Source organism: Nannospalax galili, unplaced genomic scaffold (assembly GCF_000622305.1).
Source record: "Nannospalax galili isolate Female #2095 unplaced genomic scaffold, S.galili_v1.0 scaffold1877, whole genome shotgun sequence".
Taxonomy (NCBI): domain Eukaryota; kingdom Metazoa; phylum Chordata; class Mammalia; order Rodentia; family Spalacidae; genus Nannospalax; species Nannospalax galili.
Window position 1 is genome coordinate 88,279 of NW_008339061.1, and position 25,110 is coordinate 113,388.

The 25,110-nt window shown below is 50.6% G+C and overlaps 1 protein-coding gene across 1 annotated transcript in view; it reads right to left on the reverse strand.

The window, feature by feature from the left end:
- Window positions 1-25,110, reverse strand: part of Col23a1 (collagen type XXIII alpha 1 chain) — a gene marked incomplete at its 5' end in the record, with an annotated part of 364,233 nt that overhangs the window by 31,580 nt on the left and 307,543 nt on the right. Inside the window, 4 exons of the mRNA XM_008833774.2 lie at window positions 1,142-1,168; window positions 2,997-3,023; window positions 19,027-19,053; window positions 20,814-20,821. Coding sequence (XP_008831996.1) covers window positions 1,142-1,168; window positions 2,997-3,023; window positions 19,027-19,053; window positions 20,814-20,821 — 89 coding nt within the window. The remainder of the gene's footprint in view (window positions 1-1,141; window positions 1,169-2,996; window positions 3,024-19,026; window positions 19,054-20,813; window positions 20,822-25,110) is intronic.

The following is a 25,110-nucleotide window of genomic DNA, read 5'->3' on the forward strand; positions in this document are numbered from 1 at the left end:
TCCACAGCTCTCTCAGCTTTGTTGGTAGTGGGGAGCACCAGTCTGTCCCTACCTGAGTGGCCATACCACGGCAAGTTCTACCACACCTTGGTAGGCTCCATCACACCACGGCAGGCTCCACCACACCACAGCAGGCTCCATCACACCATGGCAGGTGCCACAACCCAACACTCTTAACTTCTCCATTTCCAAATCCCAGGCCAAAGCTGCATGAGGCCTCTGGAGGCCTCACTCAGCCACTCTCGGGTTTGCTCTGGACCTTCTTGATCTCACACCAGTTCCACACAAATCTCTTCTGCTCTCTTCCAAGAAACCTGGTGATCCTATGTTTAATGCCAAGTGCCAAGAGGGCCATTGCAGATCTTGTTTACTTACAGTAAGATACTCTCCTTCAAGGGCAGTGGCTCTTTGGAGTCTGGGCTCCATCCATTTGTCAGGGGATGGACCATCCACCATCTCTCTGTTTATCCATTCATCCATCTGTCTATTCATGCATCTATTCACCAACCCATCCATCCATCCACTCATCTACTTACCCACCTATTTATCCATAATCCATCCATCCATTTCACAAAAGACTGGGAAGACAACCCTCTACTGCCCGTTTCTTTGGTGTCTTCCCATAGGGAACTGTTCATCACTGTTCATGCCCCAAGCTCTCCTGGAACCCTGCTTAATGTTGGAAACTTGCCTTGGAAACTTGCCTTGAAGCTGGGTGTGGTGGTGCAGGCCTTTAGTCTCAGCATTCGGGTGGCAGAGGCAGGGGGATCTCTGTGAGTTCAAGGCCAAAAAAAAAAACATAGTGAGTTTTAGGCTAGCTGGGGATACAGGGAGACCCTGTCTCAAAAAGACCAAAAAAAAAAAAAAAAAAAAAAGGAAAGAAAGAAAGAAACTTGCCTTGTTTTGTTACCCCAGGCATCAGAACTCAGATTCAACCCTCTTAGTATATTACCATGTCGGATGTAAGCCTCCTACCCATTTTAGGAGATAGGCATTGCTTGTTCTACTTTAGAGACAGGGAAAGGGAGGCTTTAGGAGAGGCCTTGATTGGCTCAATTTTCTACTCTAGAACTGAGGTTTGAAGTAGGTGGCTGTAGCTTTCATCAGCTCGCAGCATCTGGACAGCATCGAAAGTACTTACCTTTTCCCCTTTGGGGCCTGGAAGTCCCTGGAGAAGGGAGATAGAGAAAGAACTGGTGTGAGTGAGGAGGAGGGAGGAAGGCTGGGCTGCTCAGCTTTTGGCTGCTCATGGCTGTGAGGGCAGAAGGGCCTTTGGGGCTGGCAGGGCTGTGGGCAGCTTAGTGGAATGCTACATTAGCCTGCCAGGCCTTAACAAGCCGCCCTTGCTGTCTCCTGGAGGCTCCACACCGATCCTCAGGGTGAGGGAGATAAGGGCTGGGGAGTCACCAGCAAGGGTCCACAGGCACCTTCTCAGCAGGAAGAGAGACGCATGGACTAGTCTTTCTGCACGGAGGATACAAATCCTCCCTGCTTGGCCTCTGCTGGTGAGGAGGCCATTGCCAGAGCTGTCAGAGCCAGTCTTCAGAAAAATACTCTCCTTCAAGAGTGGTAGGCCCTTGAAGTCTGGGCTCCATTGACCCATCCACCCATCTACTCATCTACCCACTTACCCATCTATCCATCCATCTATTCATCCATCTACTCAGCTACCACTTACTCATCCATCCATCCACCCATCTACACTCACTTATCTACACATTCACTTATTTACTTGGTTATCCATTTATCCATCCATCCATCATCCATCCATCCTTTCATCTATCCACTTACCTACCCATTTATTGATTGATCCTTTTATTCATCCGTCCATCTACCAGTCCTTTCATCCATCCATCCATCCATCCATCCATCCATCCATCCATTGATACACCTGTTGGGAGCTATTAGTATAAGCACAGCCGTTATGTACACTGAGCTGTGGCAGGCTTGCTTGTTTACTTTATGATCTTTCACCTCGACTCAAGAGTTTGTGTGTTTTGCACACCAGTACCTAATTGTTCTGCCAAGTCAGGAGGAATGTGTTGATAATTTAGGGAAGATGGTTAAATGGTGGAATTCACAACAAGTATTTGACCGCTCCTTGACCCTCAGATAAAGGTGGGAAAAACAGCTGTTGAAGCTGACTGAGCTAAGCAAACGGTGGCTGTCTGATGTTCTACTGTATAACAAGGCTGAGCTAAAATAAACTGGGGGCTGTGGTCTCTACTGACAGTCCTCCCACGTATCTTTCTCTGTCTCTTGTTTTTCTTTCATCCTCACTCCCCTTTTCAGGTGCTGTTCGTCTAAGGCCAGCTGGCACCGGCATACACCTACCCACTTACCTACCCATTTACATTGATCCATCCATCCATCCATCCATCCATCCATCCATCCATCCATCCACCTATTTACCCATTTACCCATTGATCCATTTACCCATCCCTCCAACGACCAACTCATCTATCCATCCACCCATTATTCTGTCCATCTACCTACCCATCCACCAGTGCACATATCTGTCTATCCCTCCATCTACACCCAGCTATTAAATTGTGGTGTCTCCCTGTGTATCCTGTTAATCTTCTGAAGATGCCCGTGGACCATGGGCTCTTGGAGCAGGTGTTGAGAGCTTTTCAGCTCAGTGCCCACTACGGAAGTCTTGAGAACATGTCAGATACACTCTGTGCCTGGGGCCTGCTGAGAGGGGCTTGTAGACTTTGAGGGCTAACTAAATACTGGGAACTGTGATGACCATGGTTCTCCATAACTTCATAACACCTCCTGAGAGAGCTGTTATAGATTAGGAAGGTGAAGGAGCCTCTCCGTGGCTGCTCAGTCAGCAGATGCTGAAGATGAATTTGAATTCATGTCATACCTAAGTGGCGTGTCTCTGCACTGAACCAAGTTCCCAGTTTCCTCGGGTGCCCCATGGTCATTCCCATTCCCACAGTGGTAGCCCTACCCCCAGAACCACCTAGAATTGCTTTGTCACTTACGGGCTTGCCGTCCAGACCCAGCGGTCCCTGGAATGTAAGAGAGAGATCAAGAGTTATGTACAGGACCATTCTTCCACATCTTAAGACCCCTGAAGTATTATTCAGTAACAAGAAAACAAGACCCCGAGCCCAGAGGGCAAGGTACATACCATGTGGACAGGGTGTGGAGTGGGAGGAGGGCATTTGTGTGTTGTCAGTCACCCAGAGTCCCTCCCCTGACGACATAGCCCCAGTTCTTGTCTAAAGACCTCCCTAATCATTAGGGACTTCTTGGGGAGGGTTCATGACCATGTTCCTTTGTCAAGGTGACAGGCCCAAGCGCTTGCCTGGAATGCAAGCTGAGTCATAAGCATCATGCCTGGGACTTTGAATGGTGATCCTGTGGGGAAAGAGAGCCCTTTTCTTCAAAGAGGCTTAGCCTGAGGTTCCTGGGCCCTCCATGTGGGTTGAGAGAGAGAGATAGAGAGTCATAGAGAGGAAGGCAGAACTGAGAGATGGAGAAGGACAGTGCTGGGGGCTTGAAGTGGCAGTGATCCTGCACGCCTTTGTTTCTTGGGTTTCTCCTAAGCCAGCTTGAGTTGAGTAGCCAGATGACGGGAGGACAGCGGCTGAGAGCAGGGCACCTCAGGACCTCCAGGCCTCTGCGGTGTCTGCGGAGAGCCACTGACCCTATGGAGCACGCTTCACCCACCTGTCCATTCAACAAGTCTTACCCTGTCCCCCTCTGGATAAGGCTGCAGAGGAAGCCAACAGGTGTGGATGCTGCAGACCAGGGTGGTTTGGTCTCTGCCAGCCTCTGCCTTCCTTTGTCCCCTCATCCCTACATGTACTTCACCTTTGAACCCAGCAACACTGCTTGAAGCGCCACCTTTTTGAGTCTTTACACACACTGTTCCCTGCCATCCTGCTCACCCTTCCCCTCTCTGCATATCTTCAGCCAGGAACAATTTCTTCCACAAAGCCCTCCAGGTTTCTGTGCTTCCTAGAATCAGGCCATCTGCTCCTGTTCCCAGCAACATAGTAACACAATGGCACATGACATAGGACATGGTTAAAATGCCTTCTATACCAGTCTCCAGTAGAGTCCAGAAGAGAGTCTGTGCCCCAACCCTCTCGTGCTTGGGTGAGGCCTGTTGTAGCACATATGACCAGGAAATGTGAGCTGAGTGAAACCAATGAAATACAGCAAGAAAGAATGTGTGCAACACACACACACACAGTAAGTACACACACACACACACACACACACATACACACACACACATACGCAGGTTCAGTGCCCCTTGACCTGAAGTGTTTTGGGTTTCAGGTTTTCTTTAGTGTTTTGAATACAGGTTGAGCATTCCTCAGCAGAAAAACTGGCTAGGAGATAGCTCAGTTGGTAGAGTGCTTTCCTAGTATGTGCAAAGCCCTGGGTTTGATCCCTAGCACTGCACCCCTAAACTGGCATAGGGTGCAGTTCTGTAATCTCCAGACAATGGGATTCCAGCCCTCAGCCCCCTCCTGTATTCCCTGCAAGAACAACACTCAGAAAAGTAGCCAAGGGCAGACTTGAGTCTTGCTGGGCCAGGATTTGAATTCCTCCTCTGAGCCACACCGCCATGACTGTAGGCACCCGTTCTCCACAGGCTGCTGCCCTGCTTGATCAAAGCCATGGAACCCACTAGAGGTTTTCATCGCCTTCTGCCCTCCATGAAACCCCACAGCTGTTTACAAGCCTCGGTTCTGCTTGAAGTCACTCTCCCAGAGGAGATCAGCTGGCTCCAGGATGTTTCTAGATGTTCCAGAGACAAATAAAACAAGGGGCTGTGCATGAGGGAGTGAAGAGTAAAGCCCCAGAGCAGGCTTAGTCCTGAGCCTCACTCAGGACCCAGGATGTTTGAAGCCTCGTTGGCCTCATCTGTAAGGTGGAGGCCACGCTGTTCTCTCCAGCACAAGTTCAAGTTGGGCCCATGTCAGATGCCCTTGTTTCTTCCTCTCCCAGATCAACCCAAGACACATGACACTCACAGGCAAGTTGACATAGAATTGACATGGAATTGGCCATCTGCCCTGGCCCTGACAGAGGCAGTGTTGGTAGTGACCTTTGTGTGACTCTCTGAGTGGGACACTGGACTGCATTACCTGATGACATTTTACCTTTTCCTTTTTAAAAAAAGATTGTGTGTGTGTGTGTGTGTGTGTGTGCACCCCTACGTGTGGTTATGTGCACGTGAGTGCAGCGCCCACGGAGGTCAGAAGAGGGCATCAGATCTCCTGGAGCTGGGTTTACAGGCAGTTGGGAGTCACCCAGTGTGGAACCACTCATTCCATGCTGGGAACAGCCTGGGTTGGCTCTGATGCTGTCTTCATTAAGGTAGGGAGGGAGGGGCAGGTAGAGAGTTGGTCTTTCTGATGGTTCTTGATTTATTTATTTGTATTTTATGTATATGAGTGTTTTGCCTGTATGTATGCAAGTGCACCATGTGTGTGTAATGCCCACAGAGGCTAGAAGAGAGCATCAGATTCTCTGGAACTGGAATTATAGATAGTTGTAAGCTGCCATGTAAATGCTAGGAACTGAACCCAGGTCCTCTCTCTCTGTCTCTGTCTCTGTCTCTCTGTCTCTGTCTCTCTGTCTCTGTCTCTCTCCCCAGAGTCTCCCTGTAGCCCCAGCTGACCTGGAACTCACCATGTAGACTAGTAGATTAGACTGGCCTCTTGAACTCTGCCTCCCTACTGGAGTGCTGGGATTAAAGGTGCGTGCCACCATGAAAGGATTCAGCCAGTGCTGTTAACTCCATCTCTCCAGGCTTGGTCTTTCTGCTTAAAAAAAATTACATTTGCCAGGTGTGATGGTACACACCTTTAATCCCAGGACCTGGAAGCAGAGACAGGTGGATCTCTCTGAGATCGAGGTCAGCCTGGTCTACATAGTGAGTTCCAGGCCAGCTATGGCTACAGTGAGATCCAATCTCAAAAAGAACCCCCCCAATTACATTTACTTATTTGTGTGCCCCCACACACGTGTTGCACCCCATGGTACCCGAGTGGAGGTCAGAGGACAACATGCGTGAGTCAGTTTACTCCTTCTACCATGTGGGTCTTGGGGATTGAATTTAGGTTATCAGGCTTAGCAGCAAGCACCTTTGCTTACTGAGCCATGGGGTCTCTGATAGCCAAGGCTGGTCTTGAACTCCTGATCCTCTTGCCTCCATCTCTCAAATGCTGGGATTACAGGTGTGCGTCCCTTTGCTTGTCTTGATGTGGTCCTTATCATGGTTCATGCTCCCTGAGATGGGCAGGAGCCTCAGAAACCAAACCAAGAAACTGGTAGTGTTTAGATGCAGATGGGGCAAATGCTCCACTGGGCCAGAGCTGGGCGACTGTCTTGCTTTTTTGTTGTAATTAACGCTGACAGCTCCTGCTGGGGGAATGGAGCCCTCAAAATGCACCAGGCTGGGGCTGTGGGATGAGGGGCTTTCCAGGATTATCAGTTCAGGGTCTAGTAATTACACCCCAGATGTTGTCAATTCATCAGATTACAAGGCTGATGGGGTCTGAGGTCCCAGTCTGGGAAGTGTGCATTCCTACATGAAGGCTCCTTGAGTTTTGTCCCAGCCTTCACCAGGACTGGTCAGCAGGGCAGGAGTCGGTAGGGAGGTGGGCCCCTCCATGCAGGGCAGTCCCATATGGTTTTGATTTCACAGGCCTGGCTCTTTGCACACACATGAACTGTGGTCACAGTTGGGGGCTTAGCAATTTCCCAAACTCAAGTCTCAGCCCCAGGGCCAGAAAAGCTAGGTCCTCGGTATGTGACAGACCAGCTGTGGCTTGTGTCCTGCTGGTGGCTGGGTGCTCTTCCCTTCCTAGGTTCTGGGTGCTTCGAAGAGTGGACTCTGCCCTCACTTACCCCACCCCAGCTCATAGCAAGCTGTGACTTGCAGGTGTGTCCATGCTGAAGCCCACAGGCCATGCACGGCTGCACGTGGCTGAGGATAGCTATGAATGCAGCCTAACACAAAATCATAAACTTACTGAAAATATTAGGAGTTTTTTTTAATTTTAATTTTTTGTCTTTTTTGAGACAGGGTCTCCTTGTAGCCCCAGCTGTCCTGAAACTCACTATGTAGACCAGGCTGGCCTCGAACTCACAAAGATCTGCCTGCCTCTGCCTCCCAAGTGCTGGGATTAAAGGCCTGCACCGTCACGCCCGGCAATTAGGAGTTTTTTTGCAATTTTTTTTTTTTTTGTAACTTGACTGAGCCATTCTTAAGTGTAAACTTTGTATTAGATGTACAGGTGAGGCCTGGCAAGATGGCTTAGTGGGTAAAGGGGCTTGCTGTCAAGTCTGACGATCCAAATTTCCTCTCTAGAGCCTTCATGGTGGAAGGAGAACTGACTCCTTCAAGTTGTCCTCTGACCTTCACATATGCACAATGGCACGTGTGTGCCTTCATTCACACACACACACACACACACACTGGTACTCGCTCCTTGGTCTTGCCCATACTGCCCCTCTTTCTGCCCTTCATCTACAGAGTGAGAGACTGGAGTTGGATCTTGTCTTTCTGGGAGTCAAATGTTATTTGGTCCATGAAGTAAAAAAAAAAAAAAATCCCAAGCCAAATGAATTAGCAGCCACATTTAATAACTGACATTTCACATCAATATCTAGAGTTTAGAATTTTCTTAAAAAATAGGAAGTTCTCTCAGGCCCTGGGCCACGGTCCTGCTTGTCCAGTGTTATACCGGGGATTGCTGCCTGAGCAGGGCATGACCCCAGGGCCACAGCTCTGTTCCTCCCTGGCTTCACATCCGGCTGTCTGTCTGGGAGAGGTGACCCGCCAGCTCTATAGGGCAGGAGTTTGCAACCCTTGGCCTCTGTCTCTTTCAGTTGTGCGAGTCTGAGCCATGGGAGCAGCTGGCTTCTATTTCAGGGAGAGGGTCTGCTCAGTGAGTAGCCTGTGCTGGCTGGAAGCAATTACATCTATGTCCACATCACACACCAGGGCTAGAAGAGGTGGTGTTTACAGGGTTAAGCCTTTGAACCCATCCCAAATAACTGCTTAAATTACCCATTCACCTATTACTGGTATTTGGTGGAGAGAAACATGATTACCCTGTCAGGTATCAGGAAAAATTGCTCCTCATCAGGGCAGAGAGGAATAAAGGATTTTGACTTCCCCTGGGTATGGGAGGGTGGGGTCTAGGAGCAGGAAGTCAGGCTGCATCTGTCTGAGATGCTTGTGGTCAGTTATCACCAGCTCAGCACACAGAGCTGGTGTGGTAGAAAACATTAGAAATAGCAGGCCAGGAAAACTTCTTTCAGTACCCCTGGGTGCCAGTCCTGGGTGAGTTGGAGATCTGGTATCACCAAACAGACCAGAAGAGTCACGGTGTGGCTCTAATTCCATGGTGGATCCAGGGGACAGTGATGGGGACAGCTCACAGCAGACTGAGGCTGCGGGTGTTCTGTCTCCCTGTTCATTAGCAGGGCCTGGGGACCATATTCAGACCTAGGGCCTGCTCTGTCCTTGGTCTGTCTGATGGGGACACCTGCTTGCATTCTCCAAGTTTACTTACACTTGAATTCCTAGACCCTCCCCCCCATCTGAGTGCTGGAGGTGGAACCCAGGATGTGATGCACACTAGACACCATACCACCAAGTCCCACCTCCTGCTTTCCCAGCCTGAGCTGCAGCATGGACCTTCCTTGGTTTTCATAGACAATATAGCTAGAGAAATGCGCACCATAGGCAAAAAAAAGGTTGGAAATGGTATGAATCTAAAGCTCATATAAAATTTAACTTCCCAGCTTTAAAAAATGTTTTATTATTTTTACTTTATATATATGAATGTGAAATGCCCACAGAGGTCAGAAGAGGACGCTGGATATGCTGGAACTGGAGTTAGCCTAGAACTGGTTATTAGCTGCCATGTTGCTGGGAATTGAACCCGGGTCCTCTCCAAGAGCAGCCAGTGCTCTTAACCACAGAGCCATCTCTCCAGCCCATATTTCCCAACTTTTCTTGAAATTTTGAACAATGCTATAAAGATTGACCTGCATGGGCTTCACCTGCAGGACTCCATTTTAAAAGCCCCCAATTCCAGTGCACCCCAAGCCCCCAGTTCTCTCGTGTTGGCATTTCCTCCCCTGTTTTCTTACCTGGCTGAACCCCGTCAGGTACATTCAAGAGCTGAGCTGTCTCTCCAGTCCTTCCAAAGCTAGTCCCTCTCCGGAACCAGCCTCCCCTAGCCTTCCTGTCTCCTGCCTGAGTGCCCCTGCTCCCTGACTTCTTGCACAGGAAAGGAACAGACAATGTCTTGCTGCTCAGCTGTGTCCCTGTGTTATAGACCTTGGAGTGAAGTGTTCATCTTCTCTGGAGCCCGAGGGGAACGGGGAGGGCCTGGGCCTGGTACGCGGGGCATCAGAGGAAGGAAGTAGCAGACTCCTCAGTGAGATTAGCTGCCGCTTGCTCTTCATCAGCCTGGCTCTGCCTGGGGTCCCCCTGTACCTCCTCATGTGTCAGACTTACTTGGCTTTTGCTTTTGTTGTTTGTTTTCTCCTTTGAGACAAGGTCTCATTATGTAGCCACAGCTGGCCAGGGACTAGCTGTGTAGATGAGGCTGGCCTTGAATTCACAGAGATCCACCTGCCTCTGTTGCTTTAGTGCTGGGATTAAAGGTGTATATTGGCCTCTGATCTGTTTTGAGAAAGGGTCTCATGTAGCCTAGACTGACTTCAAACTCACTATGTAGCCAAGGATGACCTTGAATCCTCTTACCTCTACCTTCTGAGTGCTGGGATTACAGGCATGCATCACCATGCCCGATTTTTAGGCACTGCTGGGGATTAAACCCAAGTCTTTGTTCGTGTTAGGCAAGTGTGCTACCCACTGAGCTACATTCTCAGCCCCCTACTTGGTTTATTTGGCCTCATATCATGCTTCCATTACTCGAGGCAGCACCCCTGATTCCCACCAGTCCAGACCCTGGGTTACAGGTTTCACAGCTACTTAAACACTCTTGGCACTGACCAGTCACACAGGGAGGCTGGAACTCATGTGAGTTTTGAGTCTTCCGCTCCACCCTACACTCTCAGGGGATAGGAACCCTTGGATGTATTTCTGGCCACTACATCTGAAATGCCAAAGAGCCCAGATCAGCAATCATACAATAAACACTTATTGAATGAACACGCCATGGACAGAATGATCCTATGGATGAATGTCCAGTTTCCACCAGCACAAGTGACTGGTTCTGTGAACACAGAGAGGTGCCCTTGACCTGCTATCTGTTGCAGGGGCTGGGGGTGAGGGCTGACTCCTCCCCTTGTGCCACATTATGGGAAGCCAGTCCAGAACTGGGCATTGAGGATGTTGGCTCAGACAGGGCTTTGTTAGCCTCAAGAGCTCCCCCTGCTGGATATGGTGAACATCATCGTGGCAGGACCCATCATTCACTGAACCCAGTCTGCATGCCCAGTCCTGGGGCTGTTAGGAGTCATCTGTTCATCTGGCTCATTCTCCCTATTGCTGTAGGGGACCTGACTCAGAGGGGTTGGGATATATCAGGGGATCCAAAACCCATTCTGTCCCTACCACATGGGTTACTCATGGGGGAGCTGCTTCCTACACATACCGGCTTTCTCTCATCTGTTTCCCCAGTAAGGCCTGAGCATGTTCAATGGCCCAGTGCATGTATGTCTGTGAACTCTCTCTTCCATACAGTGGGCCGAGGGTGGTGAGGAGGGTGCTGTGCTGTCTTGGAAGTCGGGGTGTCAACCAGCAACTAGTCTGCAGGGTACCAATTGCTAAATTGTCATCTCTGGCAGCCAGCACCAGCAAAGGGAGGGACCGCCCTCCTCTGCCTGGCCTCCCAGGGCTGTCCCTGCTCTGTGATCTCCCAGAGTGACATCTGTGTCAGGAAGAGGCAGAAATGGGAGAGGGTACCTGGGGCCCCTGGACCCCGAAGGCAGGAGCCAAAGCCCAGGCTTCCCTGACAGGCCATGGCATCTCCTATCCCTTGGATGCCCCACAAGGGACCTTCATGAGAAAGAAGAGCTATTCCCAGATGATGGCCGGCCTCTAGGAGAACCTGTCCTGTTCTGCCTTGGGGGAGAGGGCTGGGGAGGAAGCTGGTATGGTGGCCCTTTCCTGCAGGCCCTGCTCTGTCTCCCTGAGGTCTGGGGACCATTATGGGGACTCAGGAAGTCTCTTTCATCCAGTCCTGACTCTGCCCAGCATCTTGGGGGCTGGGAGCCGCCTCACAGGGGTCAGATGAAAATGAGCTGAAGGATGTTCGAATCTTTAAAAAAAAAAAAAACACATGAATTTGGGGATATTACAGATGAATCATTTAATTACATTTTAACAATCAAAGCTGTTTTTGAACTCTAAGAGTGCAAGAAAGCATCTAAGTGTGTGGTGCTCTGGGTTCTCTTTTTTTATTCGCTTGATTAATTCCAAACAGTCCAACTGAGTTATTCATTTCAAAATTGGTCCCAGGCTGGGGCCCTGTCTCACAGACCACATTTCAGCCCCGAGCTCACACTGTCTCCTGGGGCCTTGCTGTCAATGCCCCGTGACTGATGCTGGAGACAGTATGCAGGCCCTGCTCCCCTGGGTACTGTGAGTTTAGCCAGACGGGGCCTGTGTGTGGTGCTCCTGCCTGGGAGATGCCCCAGTGAGCAGTTCTGATTCTAGTGAGATCTATCCTGTGTAGATTTGATTCCTAATTAAACTTATTACATTTATTGTGTGTGTGTGTGTGTGTGTGTGTGTGTGCGCACGCACGCGTGCCCCACGGTGCTTGTGTGGAGCTCAGAGGACAACTTGTGGGCATTGGTTCTCTCCTTTTATCATGTGGGTCCCAGGGATGGAACTCAAGTGATCAAGCTTGGCGGCAAGCTCTTTTACCTGCTGAGCCATATCACTGGTCCACAATTCCTAACAGCTTTATCCAGGCCAAGTCTCACACTTTGCACCATCTCTCCTTTATCAGCTATCAGCTGGACTCTCATCAGTGAACTGTTCATAGCTCCTTCCTAGTGATACTCCCTCCTGCCTCTGCCCTATAGCCAGAAAGGCATTTATAGGCAAGTACTCTATCGAGGGGCTATGTCCCTAGCCCATGGGCCTCTTTATTTAAGTTAGATATGCTTTCTTTTCCTTTTCTTTTTTTTTTTTGAAAGTAGGAAAAGATTTTAATTGATCCATAATGATGGCTACTAAATGCAGTTCATGGGAGGAGGCTCTAGGGCTGGATAAAAACAAGGATGAAGAGGAAACAGAATATTCACTTAAACATTGTTTCTCTGGGTGGTGAGAGGGGAAAGACCATCTTCTAAACCCCAGCCTCTGTTGCACCCACTTACTGATGGGTCAGCTGGTTGCTGTGATAGGGTGGGATTCCTTAGCCTGGTTATACTAATCCAAGTTTAGTGTATTATCATTTAGTGTAGGGCATGTGGGTGAGCCCTGACCTAGCTAAGTCCCATCACCCTTGTGACTTGGGCTCTTGTCATGTAGGGCTGGGCCTACTGGCCTCCCATGGTGAGATACTATATGTATAGCATGTATCCAGCAAGTACCTAATACCAGTAGCACTTGCTTCTGCAGGCACACTGATGGCTTCAGGGATGTGCTATGACAGTTCAGTCTCCATTCCTAAAGGGAGCCTGGGGGTTTGGAGGAATCTTAGACCCTTGGTAGCTGTCTCTGGGGTCAAGAGTTTCCTAGAAACACAGAGTGAAGTTAGATTGCTCCCATGATCCCCTCTGCCTTAGTGATCCTCTCATTCCAAGCTGCAAAGTTTTACTCCATGCAGTCCCTGGGTAGTTCTTTTTTATTTTTTTTTAAATAAGGATTTATTTATTTATTCATTCATTCATTTATTTATTTATTTACTTATTTTTGATCTTTTTGAGACAGGGTCTCCCTGTAGCCCCAGCTGTCCTGGAACTCACTATGTAGACCAGGCTGGCCTTGAACTCACAGAGATCCGCCTGCCTCTACCCCCCAAGTGCTGGGATTAAAGGTGTGCGCCACCATGCCCAGCTTTTATATTTTTTAATTGATGTGTATGTCTGTATGCTTGTATGAGTTTTTGTGCCCCACATGTGTGCAGGATCCAATGGAGGCCAGAAGAGGGTGTTGGATCCTCTGGAACTGGAGTTACAGGTGGTTGTGAATGGCCTGATGTGGGTGCTGGGAACCGAACCTGAGTCCTTTGCAAGAACAGCCAGAGCTCTTAACCTCAGAGCCATCTCTTCAGCATCCGCTTCTTGCCCTCACTTTCCGTCATTTCTCTGTCATTGGCTCACTCCCTCCTGCCCCCTTGGCCTCCGGGTGCTCCATACATACAAAGCTTAATCTAAACTGCACACTCTGCACACCCACATATTTTCCTATGTTGGGAATATTTCTCCCCTAAGATCTCTGAAAAGTTTTGTCATTGAAGTCTCAGCTCTAATGTCACCTTCTCCAAAAGCCTCTTGATTATATGATCCAAATTACACGCCCATCCATCCACTCAGCCTCCTTTATTTTCCATTTGGCACAGTCCACTGTCTTCAAGACAGGTTAACACTACCTTCTGAAGGTCGTGAAAGCTCAAGGTCATGAAAGCTCCCACAGTTGGTTCACAGTGCCCTGAGCTCAGAATTCCACCCTTTGCTGATGACCACAAGGTATTTGCAGTAAGCAACTCTATACCTGCAATTCCAATTCTCACCACCAGGTGGCAGGCCAACACAACTTTAACCAAACAAGCTGTAGTTCTATACTTCGAATGAAACCACACCCTAAATTAAAACAAGACACACACATATAGACATATATTTGAAAACTTATCATAGTGAAGTGAATTAAAAGTATGATAATACCCAGAGTTGGCCAGAGTTTGGAGAAACACGCGGCATTCACGCCCTGTTGGTGGGTATGTAAATAAGTGCGGCCTCCCAGAAGGCAATTGGGCAACACATCAAAAGCCTTAAACGTGCAAACCCTTTGGTGCAACAATTCGACTTATAGACATTTATTCTATGGAGATAATCGTAGAAATAAGGCTTCACTTATTCCCAGGATGTTGACTATAAGGATGAAAAACTATCCATATACATAATAGGATTTGGAGACTGGATAAATAAAATTATGTGTATAATCAGATACTTTAAGAACTTTTACTGATGTGCGAGTGTCTCATGATGTATCAAGTGAAAAAGATAAGCTTACGGAAAGCCTGTCCCTGTAATCTCGTTTTTATAGCATAAATTTTAAAGCAAGTTTGCATTTAAAACCAGAAGCACATCCATCGAAATATCGAGGTTTATCATCTGAGAATGGTGGGAGGAGGGGTGATTGCTCTTTCCGTTTCTGCCCGCCCTTCTCTCTGTCTTCCAAATGTCTTACAATGGACACGGCATGCATTTAGTACAACCAGAAGACTCTGTTAACTAGCCCTTGGGGGCACGAAGGACAGACGGCCTCTGTTCTGGGAGGACATAGTGACAGTGACCCCAGGGCCCTGTCAGCTCTGACCCGCTCGGGTCTACGACCTGCCCACAGATGTGGGTGGCCCCTACTGCCCCATGTCCCCCAGCCACTCCTGGCTGCACATATGGATGTGGTTCCAGCTGCACTGGCCAGCAGACAGGATCCCTGCCACGGTCCCTCGCTGCATTTTCACTTGCTCTCCTTACCCCTTAGGAACTGATGAGACTCTGGCACAATGCAAACAATCCTTCCTGCTCCCAAAGTTTACTAAGCTTCAAACAAAACAAACAAGGCCTCCAAGACCCCCCCCCCAAAAAAAAACCCCAACCCTCAGACCAAAATCCAACAGTAAAAACATCTGGTCCTACAGCTAACCATTCCCACAGTTTTGTTTCTTTTCAAATGCTTAAGTTTATGTTAGTCCTCTCCTTCCATCCTTTGCGTGGGCTCTGGGGATCGAACTCTGATTGCCAGGTTTGCACAGCAAGTGCCTTTACCTGCTGAGACATCTCACTGGCCCTTCTTTTTCATTAAAAAAAGGTTATTTATTTATATTTATTTATTTTTGAGAGAAGGTTTCATGTAGCCCAGTCTGGCCTCAAATTTACTACGTGGCTGAGGATGACCTTGAACTCCCGATCCTCCTGCCTCCGCCTCCTGAGTGTGGGGACTACAGGTATACACCTACATGCCTACTTAGGTATTGGATCCAGGGCTTTGTGCATGCTAGGCAAGCACTCTACCAACTGAGGCATATCCTCAGCTTGCAAGTTTTATTTTGGAGGGCTGGGGAGATGGATCAGTAAGTGTAGTGCTTGCTTGGCAAGTATGAGGACCTGAGTTTGGATCCCCAACACCCATATAAAAGCAAGGCATGGTGGCATTTACTGTAACCCCAGCACTGGGGGTCTGGGATTGGCGAGGAGACAAGCAAATCCCTGAAGCTTGCTGACACATGAACACACACACACACACACACACACACACACACACACTTTATTTTGGGATGGCACTGTAGCTCGGTGGTACAGCAATTTCCTATCATGCATGAAACCTTGGGTTCAACCCCAAGCATAACACAAAAATTATTTTTCATGGACAAGCTTTTGTGATATCCCAATACATTTGTAGAATGCTTAAGAGATTGGGAACCCATCATAAACCTGTCATTCCTTCTCTTGAGAAAAGACAGCGGTGTGGTGGGGGGCTGCATGTGGAGGGGACTCTGTGGATACCATCACATTTAATCCTCTGGCTCAGCAGATGTGATCTCTCCAGGTTTTAAAAAGAGGTCAAACACTGCCTGGGTCTGTCTGTACAATGGAGCGCAGATTTGGATGTGGGCTTGACCCACAGACAGCCCGTGGTGCTTCTGCTGAGGGGGAGCCTTGTAGGCAGCCATAGGACTATGCAGCTACTGGGATGACCCCATGTGAACAGCTGGTAAGCTAAAGGCCTGGCTGAGGTTCTTCCATTCTCCATAAGCCAAGGGATTGTAATTTAACTCAAAACATACAGGCAAAAGTAGTCTGTGGAAGTCTATCCCTCTCTGAACAAGACTGCTTCTCTCCTGTTACCCCACCCCCAGCACCCCCATAGGTCTTAGCAAAGGGACAGCCCATGTGGCAGGGCTAGAATCAGGTACTTGGGGGCATATAGCTGGGTTAACAGGCTTGCTCCTGGAGCTGGTGACAGGAACATCCAACCCAGCAGCGGACCTGCTCAGTCGGTAAAGTGTAGAAACAGGAGTCTGTGTACCAGCTGGCAGAGGCTGGTCATGGGCTGTGATATCAGAGTCCCCTCACTCCCCATTGGATCCCGCTTGCCTGGGTCTCCTGGTAACCCCAGGAGCTGTTTCAAGAACCTAGGTCTACAAACAGAAAGTAGAAATGGCTGGCTGCTGGGCCCTCACTGGCCTTTCAGGAAGCCACCTGAAGCTGCTTCAGGCCATAGGGACACTGGGGCCCTCTGTATTTATCCTTATGCTCTCCAATCCCAGCATTCACAGATCTCTTTCTGTGGGCCAGGCTTGAAGCCAAACATATCACATGCTAAACCTCACATTTAATTCCATCAGTCCCTTTAGTGGCCCGGCACCAGATGACACTGGTTTGCTGTGACCTGTGTGTTATGGGTGTTCTTTTGGGACCTCAGATCAATGGAACCCCAGCTCCCTGATGGGCTCAAACCTGTGGCTGAACCCCACAGGCAGCCTCCTTCCTGACTGTTAGCAACAGAGCATCTTGCCACCATCTATCCTGTCCCAAACTTGGGAGGAAAGCAGGGATGGCACTGAGAGAAGAGGCCCTTGCAGGGGCAGACCTCCCTGGCAGCTGCTTAGAACAGGCCTCTGCCCTTCATCCAGGCAAAAACAATGTCCATCAGCAGTCAATTGCTCTGACACAGCCAGAGAAACAGGCTCCTGGGTTACTGTCTGCTCAGAGAAAACACTGCTCACTGTCCTTTGGACCTTGCATATAGAGAGGGGCCTGGCTGTCAATGGTTTGACTTCTGATTTTTCAACTTCACGATGGTACGAAAGCCATGCGTTGGCAGGAACTGGACTTGGAATTTGGGATGCAGTTCTGCCAGGGCAGCTTAAGCATTGTGTGGAAGATACTCTGACACAGCTATTGGGGATAGAGAGCCACAGCTCCTTATCACCCCAAGAGCATCATGGGGGACCAGGGAGGCTGTGCAGTGCTTTGTGCTAAGCCAGGATAGCTGGGAGGGTAGATGGACTGGGTGCATTTTTACACAGGATATTTTTAATTGACAGTAGGGTTAGTGGGATGTGACCTCATAAACAGAGGGGATATGTATAGCTTAAAGAGGAGGGTGAGTTTTCCAAGTCCCCTAGTACTCAGTTTTTTTTTTTTTTTTTTTTGAGACAAGTTTTCCTTGTAGCCCCAGCTGGATTGGAACTCACTACATAGGCTGGCCTCAATCTCACAGAGATTCACCTGCCTCTGCCTCCCGAGTGCTGGGATCAAAGGCATGTGCGACCATACCCAGTGACTTGGTGGTTTTTGTTAAAATTCTGGTCCTCCCAAGCTAATAAGCCCCAAATGAGGAAATATCCCAGCAAAACCTGTGGTTGCCCAAGACCCTGGTTGTCACGTACAGGAGTTGGAGTGGGGGCCAGACTCTTCCCTAGTCAGAAAGAGGTGCTGGGGATAGGGTAGGCTCTGATCCTAGTGTGCTCCGTGGGATGAAGGTGTGTCTTGGTTGCCCTTCACATCTCATTCCCATTTCCCTCGGAGCCACATTATTCCAGCTGAGGGGTCAGGCTGCCTGCTGCCTTGACCACCCAGGAGACCCCCAAAGGGGCCAGAGCCCAGCACAGGGTTGCTTTGGGCATGAGGTAAATGTGCCCCAAAGGTCCTACCAAGACATTCATGGTCCCTTTCATGTTTTATGCAGGAGACCTCCATCGCCCCATTCACAGAGCAGAAAGTAGAAGCTCAGAGAGGGTGAGTGCCTTCCCTGAGGTCACCCAGCTGTGAGGCTTTGGGGCTGGAATTTAAGCCCAGCCCTCTCTTAGGCTCAAAGCTGGACTGTTTTCCTTGAAGACTGCAATGCCTGTCATCTTGTCTTATACTCAGGATCAGGGAACTCCTGGGTTTCGAGTGTTCTAGCTGTTTCCCGAGCCTCCTGGGAGGCATCTCCTGCAGGACTGGGGACCATGTCACCACTGCTAGTCAGTCTGGACTCTAGACAGTGCTGGTCATCAGAGATTGCTGAACAAATCAACATTTCCCTCCCTGCACCCTCCTGCCTGGAGGCACAGAGTAAACCAGTCCCTGTATGTGGCAGACCCCTTAGGTTCTTTGCACAGGCAGTCTCCTTCCTTCCTTCCCTCCCTCCCTCCCTCCCTCCCTTCCTCCCTCCCTCCCTTCATTTTTTTTGGGGGGTTGAGTCCTGCTCTGTAGTCAGGCTGGCCTCAAACTCATGACAGACCCCTTGCCTCAGCCATGTGTCACCACACCTGGCTTTGCCCCTGCTTGTTCTAGCACACTGGTACTTCTGGAAGCTACTGTCGTCATCCTTAACCGTTTCAGAGGCAGGGCCCAGATGGCAGCAGGGCCACTTCTCCCCGTGTTCCTGGCATGATACTTGTTTGGCCTGGGAAGGACCTCTCCCCCAAACATAAGCTAACTTTTGGCTTAACTATGAAAGACTTGTGAGGTGCTCATACCATAAAGGCCAAACTAGAATAGGGCAGTTCCCTGATCCTGAGCGCTGCGATGAGCCCAGCCGCTAGGAAGGTACATCCCAGCCAGGACCAGACCACAGTTTGGCAGCTATGCTGGGTTGGAAGGAGAGCTACCCTCTGGAAGCCTCTTTGCATTTCCTGTGGGGCATCCCTGGAAATCTTCAAGGTCAAGGTCTGCCCACAGCTCACGCTGATCCCACCACAGAAAGAGTACAACTTCTGAGGAGTGGGGGGAGAGGAGAAGGCAGAGCGAGGCGGTTCAGTCAATGTTCAGAAGGAGAGTTTTGGATTAAGAGGAAAGGCCAGAGAGAGAACAAAAAAATAAATGACAAATTACCGGGTAGCCATCTCGTCCTGATTGGCCCTGTGGTAATTAATATGCCATTAATAATCAGCGCTTCAGCAGAAAACCATATGGCAATGCTTAGAACCCAGTTGCGCCACGTTCCCACCCCCCCCTTTCCCTGCTGTGCTCATCGTGGTTTGCAGTGTACTCACTGCTGGCTTGGTAGCTGGCTAGTTCAGGGCAGCTGCAAGGGTTAGAGCCTCTGGGGCACAGAGCCCTCTTTCCCTGTCTCAGAGGGCCAGGCTAGAGGGGCTGTGGGCTTTCGTCAGGGCCACGAGGGCACATGTGAATGTACGGTACGCTATGCTAGCCATGGAATAAGATACAACACGTGGGGTTGGAAGGGTATGTCACAGCCACTGAGACCAGATGAGGAACTGAAAATGTCCCTTCAATGGGCACCACAGAAGGATCCCAGTTCATCCTTGTTTCCCCTGGGATAGGTTGAACTGAGAAAGCAAGCCCCAGAAGCTGGAGATACGTGGATCTGTATGCCTATCGCCTGTTTCTCTGTCCCTCAGCTCAGGTCAGACCTGCTCAGAGAAGTGGCACCCAAGACACGGCCTGACACATACGCAGTCACCTCTCTCTCAGACCCCTGGCAGTGGTGGCTTAAGAATTCCTACATTTGCTTAACCCATTTAATTAATCCTCAGCCCTCTATGGCTCTCATTTCAGCGAGTTTGCACAAGCTGCCTCCAAGGGGCTGCTGGGAAGTAGCACTTGTGGCCAATAATCTACACATTTTTCTTGGCTTGCTTTTTTTTGGCTCCAGGTGGTGGTACATGCACCAAGAAGCCCAGATTTTGAAGGGCGCTGACCGGGGGAAATGAATCTTGCTAAGGACAAGTCAGTAATAAATGGCTCATCTGAAAGGAATTCCTTTGGAAGGTTAATTTTGGCTCCAGTTAACTGTCAATGTGCTTCTTGAATGGACTCATTGGGGTTTATCAGGGTCTGAAAACTGTCAAGAGGAATTAAAGGCAGATGCATCCATGCCCAGGAGAACACAGGATTCCCAACCAAAGCAGCCTCTGTCTGATCAAGGTAAACTCAGGGAGCCCCTCTGACCTTTCTTCACACCCTTCCCTTCTGACGCTACCTCAACACCTCTGCCAGCCAGCGAGGCTCACAGGGTCCCAGCTGGGAGTAAGGTGTGCTGGCTAAGAGGAAAATGAAGGCCAGGATCAGGTGTTGGAGCCCAACTTTATCTTGGAACTACTGTCTAACTCCTTTAGCCAAAGCACATGAGATTAAAAAAAAAAAGCATTTAGAAATCTCAACAGCCACAGAGCACTTTGGAAGCACTTGCATTTTTGTGCATTAAGTTGAGCCAAAGATTTGGAGAGGACCTGCCAGGCTCATGTTAGCTCTCTTGAAAGGAAGCTGATCTAGAATGTTCCAGTAGGTAAGTCGAGCTCAGGGAATTCTGTCCTTGTGTTCATTTGCTGCTTAAAAAAATAATACAGCCTCTGTCTGGGATGGATACTTTTTTTTCTTGTTTGTTTTTGAGACATGTAGCCCAGGCTGGCCTCCAACACCTGATCCTCCTGCCTCCACTTCCCAAGTACAGGGATTACAGGATTACACCACCATACTGGATTTTATGTGGTCTTGGGGATCAAACTTAAGACCTTGTACATATGAGGCAATAACACTACCAATTGAGCTATATCCCTGGCTTTTTTTTAACAAAAAATTAATTTCATAGAAGTGCTACACAGAGAGAATCAAATAAATGCCTTATCTTTCAGGAGCACAGAGTCCGGGACACTTACTGGAGGACCTGCAAGACACAAGCAGAAGAGCCACCATCAACATCAAAGGCACAGAGGGTCCCCTCCCAGTCCTTGGCACAGCTCTGGCCACTCCCCACCCCCATCAACTCAAGGCATCTATGGAGTCACAGTACTGCCCATAATGGCCATGCAAACAAGGGTCAGCCACAAAGCCAAGAAGAGGAACCTTTGTCCTTGGAGGACCTGGATTACGACAGCCCCAAGAGTATTGGGTTCAAGAGTTCATTTCATGAGGCTGGCTGGTGTTCACTGTATTGGATTCTGGAAACCTGAATATGAATCAGCTCTTATTTGCCTGATAAATGGATTTTAGGTCTCACCAGAGAGGAGAGAGGAAGAGAAAACATTTTGGGTAGAGGAAAGCAGGCAATAGGTATGGCTGAGCACAGGGTAAGTCCTCAGAGCCCAGATCAAGGGTTGAATGTGTGGGAGATTGAAGGAACTGTCTAGAAACCATGTTGGGGGCTGCAGCTGAGGCCCCACATCTCACAGTTCACAAAGTGTGTTGAATCTGATTTTTGCTAACAGCCTTTTGTAAGACTTTTGAGGAACACAGAGGCTCAGAAAGAAGTGGTTTGTCGAGGCCATGTCCAGTCAGCCCACATGCATGAAGACAGTTTCACCAGCATGCATGCAAAAAGCTAGGTGTGGCAGTATGTGCTTGTAATCCCAGTGCTAGGAGGAGGACACGGGACGGTCTGTGGGGCTTCCAGCCAGCACCGCCAATCTGTGAGCTCTAGTTTTAGTGAGAGACCCCATCTCAAAAAAAAAAAAAAAAAAAAAGTGGAATTGGGGAGATGGCTTAGTGAATAAGAATGTTTTTTTGTGCAAGCATAAAGACCTGAGTTCAAATCCCTATCACCATGTAAAAAGATGGGTGTGACCATGCATACCTGTGACCTCAGCACTATTGGGGGCAGAGACAAGAGAATCTTTGGGGCTTGCTGGCCGCCAGCCTAGCTTCAGGGTCAGTGAGAGACTCTGTCTCTAGGGAATAAGGTGGGGAGTGACAGAGCAGGATGTCTGATTTCCTGCCCTGGCCTCCATGGGAGCACCTGCCTAAAACACACACACACACACACACACACACACACACACACCCCACACACACCCACACACACCACACACCACCCACCACACCACCCCACCACACACACACACCACACACACACCACACACACATACACACACACACCACACACACACACACCCCACACACACACCCCCACCCCCCCCCCCCCCCCCCACCCCCACACACACACACCACACACACACCACACACACATACACACACACACCACACACACACACACCCCACACACACACCCCCACCCCCCCCCCCCCCCCCCACCCCCACACACACACACCACACACACACCACACACACATACACACACACACCACACACACACACACCCCACACACACACCCCCACCCCCCCCCCCCCCCCCCACCCCCACACACACACACCACACACACACCACACACACATACACACACACACCACACACACACACACCCCACACACACACCCCCACCCCCCCCCCCCCCCCCCACCCCCACACACACACACCACACACACACCACACACACATACACACACACACCACACACACACACACCCCACACACACACCCCCACCCCCCCCCCCCCCCCCCACCCCCACACACACACACCACACACACACCACACACACATACACACACACACCACACACACACACACCCCACACACACACCCCCACCCCCCCCCCCCCCCCCCACCCCCACACACACACACCACACACACACCACACACACATACACACACACACCACACACACACACACCCCACACACACACCCCCACCCCCCCCCCCCCCCCCCACCCCCACACACACACACCACACACACACCACACACACATACACACACACACCACACACACACACACCCCACACACACACCCCCACCCCCCCCCCCCCCCCCCACCCCCACACACACACACCACACACACACCACACACACATACACACACACACCACACACACACACACCCCACACACACACCCCCACCCCCCCCCCCCCCCCCCACCCCCACACACACACACCACACACACACCACACACACATACACACACACACCACACACACACACACCCCACACACACACCCCCACCCCCCCCCCCCCCCCCCACCCCCACACACACACACCACACACACACCACACACACATACACACACACACCACACACACACACACCCCACACACACACCCCCACCCCCCCCCCCCCCCCCCACCCCCACACACACACACCACACACACACCACACACACATACACACACACACCACACACACACACACCCCACACACACACCCCCACCCCCCCCCCCCCCCCCCACCCCCACACACACACACCACACACACACCACACACACATACACACACACACCACACACACACACACCCCACACACACACCCCCACCCCCCCCCCCCCCCCCCACCCCCACACACACACACCACACACACACCACACACACATACACACACACACCACACACACACACACCCCACACACACACCCCCACCCCCCCCCCCCCCCCCCACCCCCACACACACACACCACACACACACCACACACACATACACACACACACCACACACACACACACCCCACACACACACCCCCACCCCCCCCCCCCCCCCCCACCCCCACACACACACACCACACACACACCACACACACATACACACACACACCACACACACACACACCCCACACACACACCCCCACCCCCCCCCCCCCCCCCCACCCCCACACACACACACCACACACACACCACACACACATACACACACACACCACACACACACACACCCCACACACACACCCCCACCCCCCCCCCCCCCCCCCACCCCCACACACACACACCACACACACACCACACACACATACACACACACACCACACACACACACACCCCACACACACACCCCCACCCCCCCCCCCCCCCCCCACCCCCACACACACACACCACACACACACCACACACACATACACACACACACCACACACACACACACCCCACACACACACCCCCACCCCCCCCCCCCCCCCCCACCCCCACACACACACACCACACACACACCACACACACATACACACACACACCACACACACACACACCCCACACACACACCCCCACCCCCCCCCCCCCCCCCCACCCCCACACACACACACCACACACACACCACACACACATACACACACACACCACACACACACACACCCCACACACACACCCCCACCCCCCCCCCCCCCCCCCACCCCCACACACACACACCACACACACACCACACACACATACACACACACACACACACCACACACACACACACAAGGTGGAGAAGCGGTTGGGGAAGACACCTGACAGTGACCTCTGGTCTCCATACATATGCACTTGCATCCTCCCAAAACAAAACACTTGAAAAAAATTGTGCCTGTATTGAACTTGTCATTGTCTTTATTCCCTAAACAGTATAGCAATTTGCATATCATTTGCATTATGTCAGGTATTGTAAGTCACCCAGAGATGATTTAATATATCTGTGAGGATGTCTGTAAGGTATATGTAAATATCATCTCATCTTATGTAAGGGGCTGAGCAATGGTGGGTCCCATGGGTACTGAGGAGCGGCTGGAGCCAGTTAAGGGATGGGGCATCCCCGAAGGCGGACTCCCAGCTCTCCAGAGTTATGTATTCTCCACTAAGGCATGCTGCTGCCAAACCAGTAGCCCCTCTTCCTGTCCAACCTCAGACTCCATCCTGCAGGATGAGGCTGCACACAGGCAACCTTCTGCAGTTACTGGGATGAGAAGTATATCTGCATGGGGAGCTAGGAGCCTCAGGGTAAGAAAGGGGGCCAGAGGATGAGGGTCAAGAGCCCTGCCTCACAGAGTGTCCACTCAGCAGACAGACATGTCAGAAAATCTTGACTATGGGAAGCACAGGAAGCTCCACCGGTGTAAGAAGGTATCTGTCCCAGGCTGGTGTGCCCAGGAACAGAGGCTCGGCCAGGTCCAGAGAAGGGATGATCACAGCAAAGCAGGGAGAGTGGGGAGAGGTAGACATGGAGCAGTGACAGGACATGCTCAATATCCCTGAGTTTTTCAGAGACCAAAGTGAAGCAGGCTGGAGGCTTCCTCTCCATCCCTCCTTCCCTCCCTCCCTGCCCTTCCTTTCTTCCCTCCTTCCTTCTTTTCCCTTCTCCTTCCTCCCTCCCCTCCCCCTCCCC